The sequence below is a fragment of the Theropithecus gelada genome, chromosome 13 (assembly GCF_003255815.1).
Source record: "Theropithecus gelada isolate Dixy chromosome 13, Tgel_1.0, whole genome shotgun sequence".
NCBI classification, from domain to species: domain Eukaryota; kingdom Metazoa; phylum Chordata; class Mammalia; order Primates; family Cercopithecidae; genus Theropithecus; species Theropithecus gelada.
The window spans coordinates 45,946,012-45,960,895 of NC_037681.1; the positions used below are offsets into that span (position 1 = coordinate 45,946,012).

At 38.4% G+C, this 14,884-nt stretch overlaps 1 protein-coding gene across 25 annotated transcripts in view; it reads right to left on the bottom strand.

The window, feature by feature from the left end:
• The window catches only part of DTNB (dystrobrevin beta), a 300,791-nt gene that overhangs the window by 222,945 nt on the left and 62,962 nt on the right, over window positions 1-14,884 (bottom strand). For 21 of the 25 annotated variants that reach the window (XR_003115265.1, XM_025353993.1, XM_025354012.1 and 18 more), the window contains one exon: window positions 4,094-4,179. The exons of the other annotated variants lie outside the window; for them this stretch is intronic. Coding sequence is in view for 19 of the 21 variants with exons in the window: in XM_025353993.1 (XP_025209778.1) it covers window positions 4,094-4,179 (86 nt within the window). In the remaining 2 variants the exon portion in view is untranslated. The remainder of the gene's footprint in view (window positions 1-4,093; window positions 4,180-14,884) is intronic. 25 annotated transcript variants of the gene reach the window in all.

Sequence of the window (14,884 nt, forward strand, 5' to 3'; positions counted from 1 at the left end):
ATTGCACAGTCAAATTAATTGATAATTAAGCATGTTTTAATACATAATGGGCTTTACAGTCTACAAATTTGTTTCCTTGAGTTATATTTTGGGTTTCTGACATTACTGAATTTTGATTGTGTTTTTAATTAAAAGTCTGTATTCCGATTACAAATCATTGGTATTTAGAATCCTGATAAAAGTTACCTCTGAATCTAGGGCATAGTGTCTAATGGCCACAACAGTGAACCATCTCTGTAAATGAATGCTACCTGGAGACAGAAACTCTCTTAAGACAAATCTGAAAAATCTGAGAAATGTTTTAAACAAAAAGTACAAATATTTTTTCAGTCATTCAAATGCTATTTTTATACTAAAACAAACCAAAAACTCCATGTCAAATAAAAAAAGGAGAGGGGAGAAAATCATAGGAAAAATTCTAAGAAAGTAAAAAGTAGGAAGATCAAAGCCAAAAAAAAAGTAGAAATGCTAAAACATTCCATAAATGAGAAAACTTAATATAACAGGAGCATTAACAGAGGTAACAATAGAGTCCAGTCAGCAGAAGGAGGTTGGAGTGAACAAGAAGAACCAAAACAATGGAATAATTAGATAGGAGAAAGTGAATAAACAACCAAAGATCATTTGCATTACAATACAGTGTTATTTCTCTCTTTTGGCTACACAATTATTCAGCCACCTCAACTAAGTAGGACGTTGCTGAGAACTAGAAAACAAGGAGGGAAAGGTTCTGAAAATAGTCAAAACTAACAATCATACTACACAAGCTCAAGTGCTTCTCTCATAACAATCACTTTAAATCCTTATTTTAAATGGAATGCTAAGAGGTTTGGTTATGACTTCTCTGTCTGTAGCATATTAAAAGTAGTAGGTCAGAAGCAAGGAACGATTTCCAGAGAGTGGTACACTGAAAATACATACCATCATATTTGCCAGTGACAAAGGATATACACAAATCACCGCCGCCACCACCAACAACGAAAAACTCAAGAACTGAAAAAACACAATAATCTCAAAATAGGAGGAGGAGGAGGAATAGACAAATCAAGCTTTACAATTGGCCCTAAATCCTAAATGCATCGGAAAATGGCATCCTTAAGAGATGAAAATGTTAAAAGTATAATCAGTGAGTTCTGATTTCTTTCTTTCTTTTCTCTCTATCTTTCTTTTCTCTTCCCTTCCTTCTGTCTCTCTCTCTTTTCCTTCCTTCCCTCCCTCCCTCCTTTCTTCTCTCTTTTTCTCTCTTTCTTTCTTTCTTCCTTGAGACAGAGTCCCACTCCATCACCCAGGCTGCAGTGCAGTGGCATGAACATAGCTCACTGCAGCCTCCAACTCCTAGGCTCAAGTGATCCTCCTGGCTCAGTTTCCCAAGGAGCTGGGACCTCAGGTATGTACCGCCATGCCAAACTAACTTTTAAAATTACTTTTATTTTTATTTATTTACTTTATTTATTTATTTATTTATTTTTGAGACACAGTCTTACCCCGTCGGCCAGGCTAGAGTATAGTGGCACAATCTTGGCTCACTACAACCTCTATCTCCTGGGCTCAAGCAATTCTCCTGCCTCAGCCTCCCACGGAGCTGGGATTACAGGCATGTGCCACCACGCCCGGTTAATTTTTGTATTTTTAGTAGAGACAAGGTTTCACCATGTTGGCCAGGCTGGTCCCGAACTCCTGACCTCAGGGGATCCTCCCCAACCTCCCAAAGTGCTGGGATTACAGGCGTGAGCCACCACGCCCAGTCTTAAAATTACTTTTATAGATACATGGTCTTGCTACATTGCCCAGGCTGGTCTCAAACTCCTGGCCTCAAGTGATCCTCCCACCTCAGCCTCCCAAAGTGCTGGGATTACAAGCATGAGCCACTGCACCCAGCCAAGTTCTGTTTAAAATGGATGGGGCAGGCCACATTTTAATACATTTTAAAGTGGTTTCCACCCTGGAAGATTAAAAAGTAGAGACAGGCTTCCCTGCCCGAATATTTTACTTACATTGAACATCTCAATCCCAAGCCAAGATAATTACAGTACAACAAAAATAATGAAACAGACCTACAACTGGCAGAGAAACAACAATTTTTAGCATGGAAAAGATAAATCATACTTGAAATCTACCTGAATCAGAAAAACACAGTGATTGGTAACCCAGCACAGTCCCTATCACATCCATCCAAACACTATTGCAATGATCTGGGGTCCTGAGCACGCTGACATGTCACCTTTGGCTTGGCCCATGGGCCTTTGTGCCACTTCAATCTTGGTCACTTTGTGTTCCTCCAAAAAGTTCAGAAGCCACATCTAAAAAAACTGCTATCACCTGGATCCCTTCCAAACCGAGAACTAGAATTTCTGCCTTTTCACGAACAGTTACAACACAGAACTGGAGTAATTTTAGTATTCAATCAACAATTTACATTTGACAAAATTTTAGGTATTTACTATGTGCCAGGTGAGCTGGCTCTATGTAAATATAGTAGACTGTAAAGAAACTTAAAGATTCCAGAGTCATCTAGAATACAGTTAATTTTCTGGTAATGTATTTCTCTACTACTGTATTTTTCAACTAGTCTCCCCAATATTAATAAAGATGGTATATATATTCTTTATCTAGATCATTAAAAAATCAGACAAGATTACAACTTTTCTTTGTGTTTGAATGAAATATACTTTCGTATATATTCTATTCCTCAGAAAAACATCGTTTTTATATTTTACAAAAATATAAAAGAAATTTCAGCCCAAATAATATTTTGAGATATACCATGTGAAAAACCTCACAAGAATACTTAAATAAAACCATAATTTTTATTACCAAAAATATGTTCTACATTGCAGCTAATTTTGAAATGAAGATAAACTGGATAACAGTTGATCAAATACATTAAGATCTTTCTTTGGAATAGCTAAATCTGTATCTAGTGGGCCATCTAGCTTTCCAACTTTCAGTGTCATAGTAAAGTAAGAAAAAGCACAAAAAACAAATACACCTCTGAAGTAATCTTGCCCAAAAACCTGTATTAATACTTGAATCTGATCAAGCCTCTGTATCTTTCAATTTTTAAAAAAAAGCAGGGCACAGAGGAACATGGCAAGGACGCAGTCATCCAAATCCGGGCTCACAGGGTACTGCGCTACCTCATTAAGACTTCAGCCTCAACCCCTGAAAGCTGACATCCAGTTTCCTACTCCGTGGCTACTGCTTTATGGCACTCTGAACACTGTACTGAAATTACATGTGTGTCTCCTGCTACAGCACCCGTACCGGGGAGCACAATCACATAGCTCAGAACAAGGCTCTGACGTCTGAATTAAAACCCCAGCTTTGCCCCCTGGGTTAACTCATTGATAAAAATGAAGAAAATATCACCTGCTGCTCAAAGGAATTTTAAGGATTCCATGAGAAAATATATGTAAAGCACCTAGCACAATTCTTGGCATATCTTAGGGAGTTAGTAACTAATGACTGAATAAATAAAAACCATAAGCAGCAAAATTAAATAGTGAATTTCATCTCTTTTGATTTCATCTAATCACCTTCTTACAGTATCTAATGAATGGTGAAATGCCAAAGTGACTAATGGTTAAAAAAAATTAGCAAACAAAACAGGAATATTTTTTAAAAACAGGTCATCAGCTTCTAAATAACTGTGGCTGACTCTAGGGTAGTAAGGAATAACGTAATCACAGCAAACATCACCTGATGAAGAATGGCGTTATTAAGAGCTAAACCAGACCAAACCTAGTAAAAGCAATCAAATTTACTTTAACGAAAAGTTCTCAATATAATCATTTTCAAGCATAATTTTAATAATGTGGAAAACATTTCCAAAATAAGTTTTTAAATGTCAGCATTACGATTCTGAGTCCTTTCAGTTTTCTCACTAAAACACACTAACAATAAATTAAATCAACCAACTTTTCCATCTGAACAGTAGGTGGCATAACTGACCTACTGTGGGCCAGCTGCTGCAGTGAGTGATAACGGTCATTTTTTTAAAAGCTCAGTATAACATCATTCAAAATTCTGACAATATTCATTTAAAAGTCCTAACTTGAAAATGACATTTTTCAAATAATATGAAAATACTTACATCTCAATTTGTCCAGCATTTTTCCACCACACATGGTTGCTAACATAGCTTTAACTGAAAATACCGTCAACTTGCCTCGGCCCTCACTGCAAAATAAATTATATTAGAAATAATTGCTATCTGAAACCACAAAAGGAGTCAAATGTATCACTAAATACTGAGCAACCAGTAAGTTGATTCCTGACCTTGTCTGTTACAATTTTATCACATTTGGAAACCCTGGATTTTTTTTTTTTTTCTTCTTCATTTGTAGAATAAGACTTCTCCTATGCTAGGTGACGAATGCTAAAGCTAGCCTGAATTTTCTGGAAGTAAGTTTTAGAAACACTCTATGTAATTTCTATTGGCTATGTAGCAGAGGTCAAATGGATGAACCTGAAGTGAGTTTCCTATTAAACCCATTAAATCTACAGCTGCAGTTCTCAAGTATTCAAAACTGAGGGGCCACCTGGTTTGAATATAATTCAGAAAGATAACCTTACATCAGGATATTACAACGGTTTCTTGTTACATACTAAACAACAGGGTGCATCTTGCTATGAAGATTTTATAGTACACTCATCTTTGTTTTTACTGTAACAACCTTTATGTTACCACGTGTTTATTCTAAGAAGCTCAATCACACCTGTCTCAGATCTTCTAATACACCACTGTGAGAAAAGTGAAGGGGAAAGGATGGTAACATTAATTCTTCTTTAGGAACTGGAAAGATGAAATGCAGAACATAAATGAATCACCTAAAGTAATGCTGCACACCACCAGCAGAACCAAGATAGTATCACCAAGGCCTCTGACCCAGAGTGTCCATGGCTTCATTCATTCAACTATGCCCTGGTTTCACAGCAGATAAAAACTTCACTAGTTGGTTGTTAAAGTTACCACATGTAAGCCAAGAATGTGCTTTTTGTGTTAATTTTTAAAAGCCTGAGTTCACAATGTTTCATTGTAACTTACAGTAAAATACTTTTGCAATAATGAGAGCTATACCATCTTTGTTTTGAAAAAGCAGGTATCATCCTGTTTATATCCACTAATGGTTCTAATACAGGGTTTCCCATTTTCCACAGAAAGATCACACCTGAAAAAAGGCAAATAGCCTATAAGCTAGAAAAGTATCCGTGAAAACACCACAAGGAAATATCAACATTTGTTACAGCTGAGCTTTTAACTATTACATCTCCTTGAGTTTATTCGTAAAACAAAATAGGAATGCCTGCAACTAGCTAAAATTAGAATGGGTTTTTTAAAATACATTGTTCTTCAGAAATAAAGATACAGCTCCATGTACAAGGCAATATGGCACCCAGAAACAAGGCATATTCCTGCATCAAATATCTACTGCATTATGTAAGAAAAGCTGATGGTTATAAGATAGATCATTAGGTTAAAAGGAATGGATTTCTAAGACTTGACACAGAGCTTTTACAGTGGACTTTCTTTTTTTACACCAAGCACTTGAATGCTGAGTCTACATTTAAGCACACCCTACCTTATGGGACAAGTAGACTTTCCACTACTAAAGTACAAAGAAGGAAAAAAAAAAACCATATATTTGCTTTCTCATCTTTTTTTGAAACTAGGATAGGGGCACATAACAGAGCTCTACCAATAAAATGCACTATGCTAGATTTCAAGGGGGGAAATGATTAACTTGGGGAAGCAAGGAACTCCAGAAGAATCCACCTGGTAGGGATGGCAGCAGTTGGAACAGCCACAACCAGTGCTCTGGGGCAGCAGAGATAATGATTCTTGGGGGCAGCACCCAGAGCCCAGTGTCAGTAGTGTTTGGAGCACAAGCAGCAAGGTCTGTGGCCAGAGAGGTGTCTTCATGAGAGTTCTGTGCAATGATTTTGCACTATGTTCCTGGCAGTGTAGTTTTCAAGCCTACTTTCCCAGCCTACTTACAGAACCTGTGGGTCACCCTTTTAATTAATTAGCCAGAGATGGTATCTATTACTGACACCTAAGAACTCTGATGGATACAGCTTCTAACCTGAAGTAAAGTGGCCCACAAAGATGAAGCAACAAAAGAAACTATTGCTGAAGTCCAGAGTGGGATTAAGAATGCCTGATGGGCTGGGTGCCGTGGTTCACGTCTGTAATCCCAGCACTTTGGGAGGCTAAGGTGGGCGGATCACCTGAGGTCGGGAGTTCAAGACCAGCCTGACCAACATGGAGAAACTCCGTCTCTACTAAAAATACAAAATTAGACAGGCATGGTGGCACATGCCTGTAATCCCAGCTACTCAGGAGGCTGAGGCAGGAGAATTGCTTGAACCCAGGAGGCAGAGGTTGCGGTGAGCTGAGATCGCACCATTGCACTCCAGCCTCGGCAACAAGAGCGAAACTCTTTCAAAAAACAAAACAAAACAAACAAACAAAAACTTGTTATACATGTTGCAACGCATAAAAATTTCCATAATAGAATGTATACACACACACAAACATTAAAAATACCAAGGCTTAGGCCCAACCCTTAGAGATCCTAATTATTTGGCCTGGGGTGGGGCGTTGGCATTGATAATTCTTAAAAGTTCCCCAGGTGATTCAAAACACAGCCAGAATTGAGAACCACTGACCCAAAACAAATCAACTTTATTTTAAAAAAAAAAAGAAAAAAAAGACACAAGAGGAAAAGGGGAAGTGCATTCACATACACAAAATAGCCATGAAAGAAATACAAATGACTATTAAGTGCATGAAAAGGCACTGACTTTAATTAATTAAAGGAAAAGAAATCTAAAAAATAATGAGATACATCTGTAAATGTCCTAAGTTACTGTTTCCAAAGACTGTCCTCAGTCTAAGTAGTGTGAAGTCTGACTTAGGTGAAATACATTTTTGTTGTTGTTGTGTTTTTTGTTTTGAGACAGGGTCTCCCTCTGTCGCCCAGGCTGGAATACAGTGGCATGATCACAGCACACTGCATCCTCAACCTCCTGGGCTCAAGCGATCCTCCCGCCTTCGCCTCCTGAGTAGCTGGGACCACAGGCACGTGCCACCACACCTGGCTTGAAAGATTTTTAAAGACACAGTTTAGCTACACTTCCTTTTATTTTGTAATGTAATATTTATCACTTTCATAATTGATTACTTTTAAAAGGATCACTTTAAAGAGAGAGTATATGTGCCCGAAAAAAGTAAGTCATCTCTCTGGTTTTCCATAATTTTAAGCTCTAACCATGACCAACATTATGCCTTTAGTTAATTCCGTATGGTATCATCCTTTTTAACTTTTCATTAAAATATAATGAACATACAGAAAAGTGCATAATTCATGAATGAACTTTTACAAAATCTTCTCTCATGAACATTTAAAGTTCACTGAATGAACTTTCATAAAATAAACACCTAGGTAACTAACCAGCACTCAGGTCAAAAGACAGAACATTACTAGCACCCAGAAGCACCTCTTTCCTAAGCCCACTTCCCACCGTGGTAGGTTCTATCCTTTTGGGGTTGTTTTGTTTTGTTTTGTTTTGTTTTGTTTGTTTTAGACAGAATCTCTCTCTGTCGCCCAGGCAGTGGTGTGATCTCGGCTCACTGTAACCTCCACCTCTTGGGTTTAAGTGATTCTCGTGCCTTAGCCTCCCTAGTAGCTGGGATTACAGGTGCACACTACCATGCCCAGATAATTTTTTTTATTTTTAGTAGATATGGCATTTCACCATGTTGGCCAGGCTGGTTTAGAACTCCTGACTTCAGGTGATCCACCCACCTCAGCCTCCCAAAGTGCTGGGATTGCAGGCGTGAGTCACTGCACCCAGCCTGGTAACATCTATCCTGACTTCTAGTATCATAGGTCAGATTTGCCAGCAATTGAACTTCATATAAATGGAATCTTACAGTATGTACCCTTTTGTGTCTGGCTTCTTTCGCTCAACAAAATATCTGCAAGATTTATTATGTTGTTACATATATTAGTTCATCCTGCTATGCAGCATTCTGTTACATGAACGTACTGCATTTTATCCATTCTCTTATTAAGGGATATTTTCAAACTCTCTATTTTAAACTATTCGATGAGCATGACAAACAAAACATGAGTCACTGCCTATATTATAGGTAGAAATAAATACTTGTTGACTTATTGATATTCCTTACTAAAAGAAAGAAAAAAAAGCTGCTTGTGAGTAAAAGTGAAACCAATGGCACAAGAACTAATAACATTCTAAGGATTATAATACAATCAGCCCTCAGTATCCTTGGGGGATTGGTTCCAGGGCCCCTGCAGATATCAAAATCCACAGATATTCAAGTCCCCTCCAGAGCTGGCCCTCCATATCCGTGGGTGTCTGAATCCACACATGGGAACCTGCAGATACAGAGGGTCAAGGGGTACTGGCAATGCTGAGGAGTCTGAAAATAATCTAGAGGCAAAAGCACAGCACCTTGGAAATACCTTAAGGAAGAATGCCATCCTTAGGATCCTATCAACTTCTAAAGTGATTATATCTGGGAACTGTGGCGCATGCCTGTAGTCCCAGCTACTCAGGAGGCTGAAGCAGGAGAATCACTTAAGTCCAGGGATTTGGGACCAGCCTGGACAATACAGTGAGATCTCATCTCTCAAGAGAAAAATAATAATACACTAAAATAAAGTGATTATTGTTGGTCTAATACTTAACAAAGGAATTATTAAGAAAACATCTCTGGAATTATTTGGATAGACCAAGCAGAAGAATGAATGTAATTATTTCTTTCTCTCTATACCAAGTAGGCCCTTTATCAAAAGAGACAGCACATTATCTAAGCACAGAAAAAGGAGAGAAACAAAGGGGGCAGAAAACTGTTCCATTCTTTTCACACAGAATTTATATACTCAAGAATCCTGAAATGATGTTTTTGAATATGCGTATTCATAGTCATTTTTTGCAGCATGTTTCTAATGGCAAAAGACTGGAAATAATCAAACTGTCCATTAATAGAAGACTGCTATCATAAAAAGAATAAGAAATTATATATGAAAGAAAATTATATGCAAACCAGACTAAGGGGAAAAAAGCAAGGTATAGAACAAAATAATTGTTAGAAGGTTATCTAACAACTCTGTTTAAAAAAAAGAGGGAGAAAAATAATATATTTGTTTGCAAATGTATAAACTATATGTGAGAGGATATTGAGAAAATAACAACACTGGTTGCCTCCAGGGTGGGAAGTAGGCAGCGTAGAGAGAGGAATGAAATGGTGGGTAATTTCACATTGTTAAGTATTAAAAACGCTTATACTAGAAAAGAATAAGGTTCTCAAGTCAATAATCTAACCCTCCAACTTAAGACACTAGAAAAAGAACAGCAAATTCAACTCAAAACAAGAAAAAGGTAAAAAATACTATAAATAAGAGCAGAAATTAATGATGCTGAAAACAGAAAAATAGAGAAAAATATCAATAAAACCAAAAGCTGGTTCTTTGACTAGATCAATAACAACAGAAATCTCTTGCCAGACTAACTAAGAAAAAAAAAGAAGATACAAATTACCAACATTAAGAAAGAGGGGATATCACCACAGGTTCTACAGACATTACAGAAATAATAAAGATTATTTAAAAACCTTTATGTCCATGAATTCAACAACTTGGAGAACTAGACACATAAAGACTACTCCTTGAAAAACACAAACTACCAGAGCTCACTCAAGAAGAAACAGATAAACTGAATAGACCCATATCCATTACAAATTGAATCTACATTTTAAAGTCTTGCAAAAAAGAAAGCTCCTCATTCTGAGGGCTGTACTGGAGACCTCTAAACATTTAAAGAAGGAAAACCTGCATTTCTACTCACTCTTCCAGGTAATTAAAAAAAGGAGGAAACACTTCCCAACTCTTTTTATAAGGTCAATATTATTCTTTTTTTAATAATTTCAACTTTTATTTTATTCATTTATTTATTTATCTGTAGAGACAGGGTCCCACAATGTTGCCCAGGCTGGTCTCAAACTCCCAGACTCAAGTGATCCTCCTGCCCTAGCCTCCCAAAGTGCTTGGATTATAGGCATGAGCAACCACGCCTGGCTCCATTTTTATTTTAGATTGAGGGGATACATGTGTAGGCTTGTTACATGGGTATAGTGTGTAATGCTGAAGTTTGGGGTATGAATGATCCTATCACCCAGGTAGTGAGCACAGTATTCAACAGTTTTTCAACCCTTGCCCCCTCCCTCTGTACCCGCTCTAGCAGTCCCCCGTGTCTACTGTTCCCATCTTTATGTCCATGAGTACCCTATGTTTAGCTCCCACTTATAAATGAGAACGTATCAGTATTTGGTTTTCTGTTCCTGCACTAATTTGTTTAGGATAAGGGTAAGGTCAGCATTATTCTGATACTGAAAACAAAGACATTACAATAAAAGACAAGTCCGTATCTCTCATGAAAATAGTTACAAAAATCTTGAACAAAATGAGCAAATCAAATGAGGGACAGGACGGGTGCAGTGGCTCACGCCTGTAATCCCAACACGATAGGAGGCCAAGATGGGTGGATCATGAGGTCAGGCATTTGAGACTATCCTGGCCAACATGGTGAAACCTTGTCTCTACTAAAAATACAAAAATTAGCCAGGCATGGTAGTGCTCGCCTATAGTCCCAGCTACTCAGGAGGCTGAGGCAGGAGAATCGCTCAAACCCGGGAGGTGGAGGTTGCAGTGAGCCGAGATCGCGCCACTGCACTCCAGCCTGGGTGACAGAGCAAGACTCTGTCTCTCAATAAATAAATAAATAAATCAGGACAAAAATCACAACCCAGGGAGCTTTATCCCAGAATATAAGGCTATTTTGACGTATGAAAACCAATCAATATAATTCACTATCTCGACAAACCAAAAAGAGAGAAAGGCAATATGACCATCTGAATAGATGCAGAGGACAAAATTCAACATCAATTCCTGATACTCTCAGAAAACTCAGGAAAAAAAGATAATTTCTTCCATGTGACAATGGACATCTTTAAAAATAATCATGGTGACCATCATACTCAGTGAAGAAAGACTGAATGCTTTTCCCCTAAGATCAAGGACAAATCAAGAGGACTGCACCCACCACTCCTTGTCAACATCACACTGCAGAACCCAGCTGGTGAAATAAGACAAGGAAAATAAACAAAAAAAATACACATTAGAAGTAAAGAAACAAAACTATGTCCATTCCAGGCAATATGATCATATGTAGAAAAGCCATAGAACTACTAACGACACTATAGTAAGTGAGTTTAATTAAAAATATTTTTTAAAAACGTTCCAGATCTGTATGCTGAAAACTACAAATATGAATGAAAGAAATCAAAGACGATTTAGAGAGATATACTACGTTCATAAAATGGAAGGTTCAATGTAATTTAAATGTCAATTTTCTCTAAATTGCTCAGAATCCCGTTGCAATTCAAAGCAATCCTCTGAGGAGATGCAGGCGGGGGAAAAAACAAAACTGTTTTTCCTACTCTCTTACACAGCACTTCACTTCTGACACCAGATGCCCAGGGAGTTATTTCCCCACGCACCAAGCAAGCAATTCTTCAGCGGATACCAGCTGGATGTCTATAATCTAATTCAAGTCTGACACCATTTACCTGGAGATAGCACCAGACCTCACAGGCTGAGGGCTCAGTCCCGCAAGACTGCTCCCCATTTCAGATATAAGTAGCAAGTAGCAGGTTGTCACCTATACTTCTGACCAACTAACTATAAAATTGGGGTTCCCATGACCCTTCCTTGGACTGATTAGTTTGCTAGACTGGCTCACAGAACTCAGGAAAACACCTATATTTAACCACTTATTTATGAAGGATATTATAAAAGATACAGATGAACAGTCAGATGGAGGAGATGCATAGGGTGTGTTTTGTGGGAAGGGGCACACAGCTTCCATGCCTTCCTCAGGTGTGCTACGCTCCAGGAACTTCCACCTGCTCAGCTATCTGGAGGCCCTCCAAACCTAGTCCTTTTGGGTTTTTTACAGAGGCTTAATTACGTAAGAGTGACTGATTATAGATTTTGTCATTGGTGATCTGCCTTCAGCCCCTCTCCCTTCTTGGAGGTTAAGGGGTGGGGCTGAAAGTCCCAGTTCTCTAATCAATCACATGGTTAGTCCCCCTGGCAAACAGTCTATATCCTAAGACTGGCCTCCTTAGGACAAAAGATGCTCCTATCACTCAGGAAATTACAAAGGTCTTAGGAGTTCAGGGTAAAGAACTGGGGTCAAAGTCCAAATACTAGAACAAAGAAAGATTCTACAACCTATCTACAAGGGGGTATCAGGAGCTCTGTCTCAGGAACCTGGGCAGAGATCAAACGTTAGAACAAAAGATTCTCCTACAACCCCTATCACTCAGGAAATTACAAGGGTCTCAGGGGCTCTGTGCCAGGGACTGAGGGCAGAGACCAACATGTATATTTCTTATCATTTCGCAAATCCCAATTGAATTCACAATAGGGTATTTCCGTAGAAATCAACAAGATCATTTCTTGTGTATTTTTAGAGTTCTAAACCCATGCAAATCCTCAGTAAGGTATGAGAATAAAGTTACTATTCAGATGCCTAAACTCCATCCTGTTCTTGTTATGTTGAAAAAGTCCCTTGTGCTATTTTCATATGCATCCAGAGCTGAAAACCACCAACATAGAGCTTTGAATGCAACAGTAAGACTTTAGCTTTTATTTTGTTGGCGATGATAAATCAAAGGACATAATAAAAGATTACAGAAAATTAATCACACTGCATTTGTGTAAATCTTTCTGGCTCCAAATCTCTCTTCCTTCAAAGAGACAGAACTGTTATCTATTCCTTGCTGCAGAGAAGGAACTGTTGCTATCTATGCAGACAGACAGGAAAGTATGGCAGAGTCCAGCATACTAGCAGGTCATACTTCCAACTCTTCACGAAAAGAGACTTATCTCATTAATACTCATCCATGAACATTACCCAATGGATCTTCATGGGTACTATGATATCTTTACTTCTCTATATTATGATAATAATTAGCACTCGTACAACATTTTCTTAATCTTCTAAATGTTTCTAGAAACACTAATATTTTACAATACGTTGCATCCTTATTCAAAATATCCTTTGATTCAACCCTGTTGTAAATATTAGTCCTAGATTCAGAGATTCTCATATTCAAATACAGAGTAACAGATATAATTCTCAATTAACCTGGATCAGCACTAAAACATTTGTATTCTTTTCCATTCATTAATATTATTACTAGTCTCAATGGCTGGTCTCTTATGAAGGAATCTGTTAATTTACAGAATAATCTAGAGCAGGCTATTTATAGTAAAAAAAGACTCATTAACCCCTCAACTACGTATTGCCAGTAATGTGTGGTCCCTTAACATATCACCTCTGAGATCCATTGTTAAACCATTTTTCTTATTCACAACAGCCATGTAGAAATCTCCACACATAATCTCCCACCCAACAAACCACGAATCTTCTCTTCCCTCTGCCTGTATGCATTTTCAGGTGGACAAATGCATGTGTGCTTAACATCACAGGCTTTATTAAGTGTCAGGGGATATGCATCAGAGCGTCAATGTGTAACTGAATAGGATAAACAGACTATATAAGCAGAGTGGAAGGAGTTTTAAGTTCAGGTAAAAGTAGAATCTGAGATTAAGGATCATAGTAAACGTGAGCGGGATGAATTTACAGACAAGAGAGATTTGGGGAAAATACTTAGTGAATCTTTATGTTTAAGAACACACTCGGCCGGGCACGGTGGCTCAAGCCTGTAATCCCAGCACTCTGGGAGGCCGAGACGGGAGGATCACGAGGTCAGGAGATCGAGACCATCCTGGCTAACACGGTGAAACCCCATCTCTGCTAAAAAATACAAAACACTAGACGGGCGCGGTGGCAGGCGCCCGTAGTCCCAGCTACTCGGGAGGCTGAGGCAGGAGAATGGCGTGAACCCGGGAGGCGGAGCTTGCAGTGAGCTGAGATCCTGCCACTGCACTCCAGCCTGGGCGACAGAGTGAGACTCCGCCTCAAAAAAAAAAAAGAATACACTCATAAGTAAGTACGCATCCTGAGAATGGGGCAGTGGGCTCAGGTCTTAATTACTAACCAGTCTTCCCCATTCATATCACTTATCATCTACCACTTTAGGTTCACAGCTTGTGCTATCAAAAGGTTTACACACTATTCAAAAGGAAATATTAATATAAACAAAAATATACACAAAAGTTATAATTGTATATTTAAATACAGTTACAGAAACTTATTAAAGAAGCCAGGCGTGGTGGCTCACGCCTGCAACCCCAGCACTTGGGGAGGCTAATGCAGGCGGATCACTTGAGACCAGGAGTTTGAGACCAGCCTCAAACTGTATTAATAAAAATACAAAAATTAGCCAGGTGTGGTGATGGGTGCCTGTAGTTCCAGCTACACGGGAGGCTGAGGCAGTAGAATTACTTGAACCCAGGAGGTGGAGGTTACAGTGAGCCAAGATCACACCACTGCTCTTCGGCATGGGCGACAGAACAAGACCCTGTCTCAATAAACAATTTTAAAAGAAACTTATTAAAGATTCCAGTATAAAATTTTAAAATTCCAGTATCACTTGGAAATTTATACTTTAAAATTCCAGTATAACTTGGCATAAAGAAATAGTTATCCGATAAAATTAATGAAGGGGTAGTCTCTACATCCTTACTTCCACAAATCATGTTACTTTTATTTTTCCCTTCAAAAAGAAAAAAAAACTTAGCTCCTTTCTCTCAACTGATTGTTTTGCAGGCCAAACGTCAGCAGTGACTCCTCTGTGCAGAATGCTTTTCTTGGCACTGAA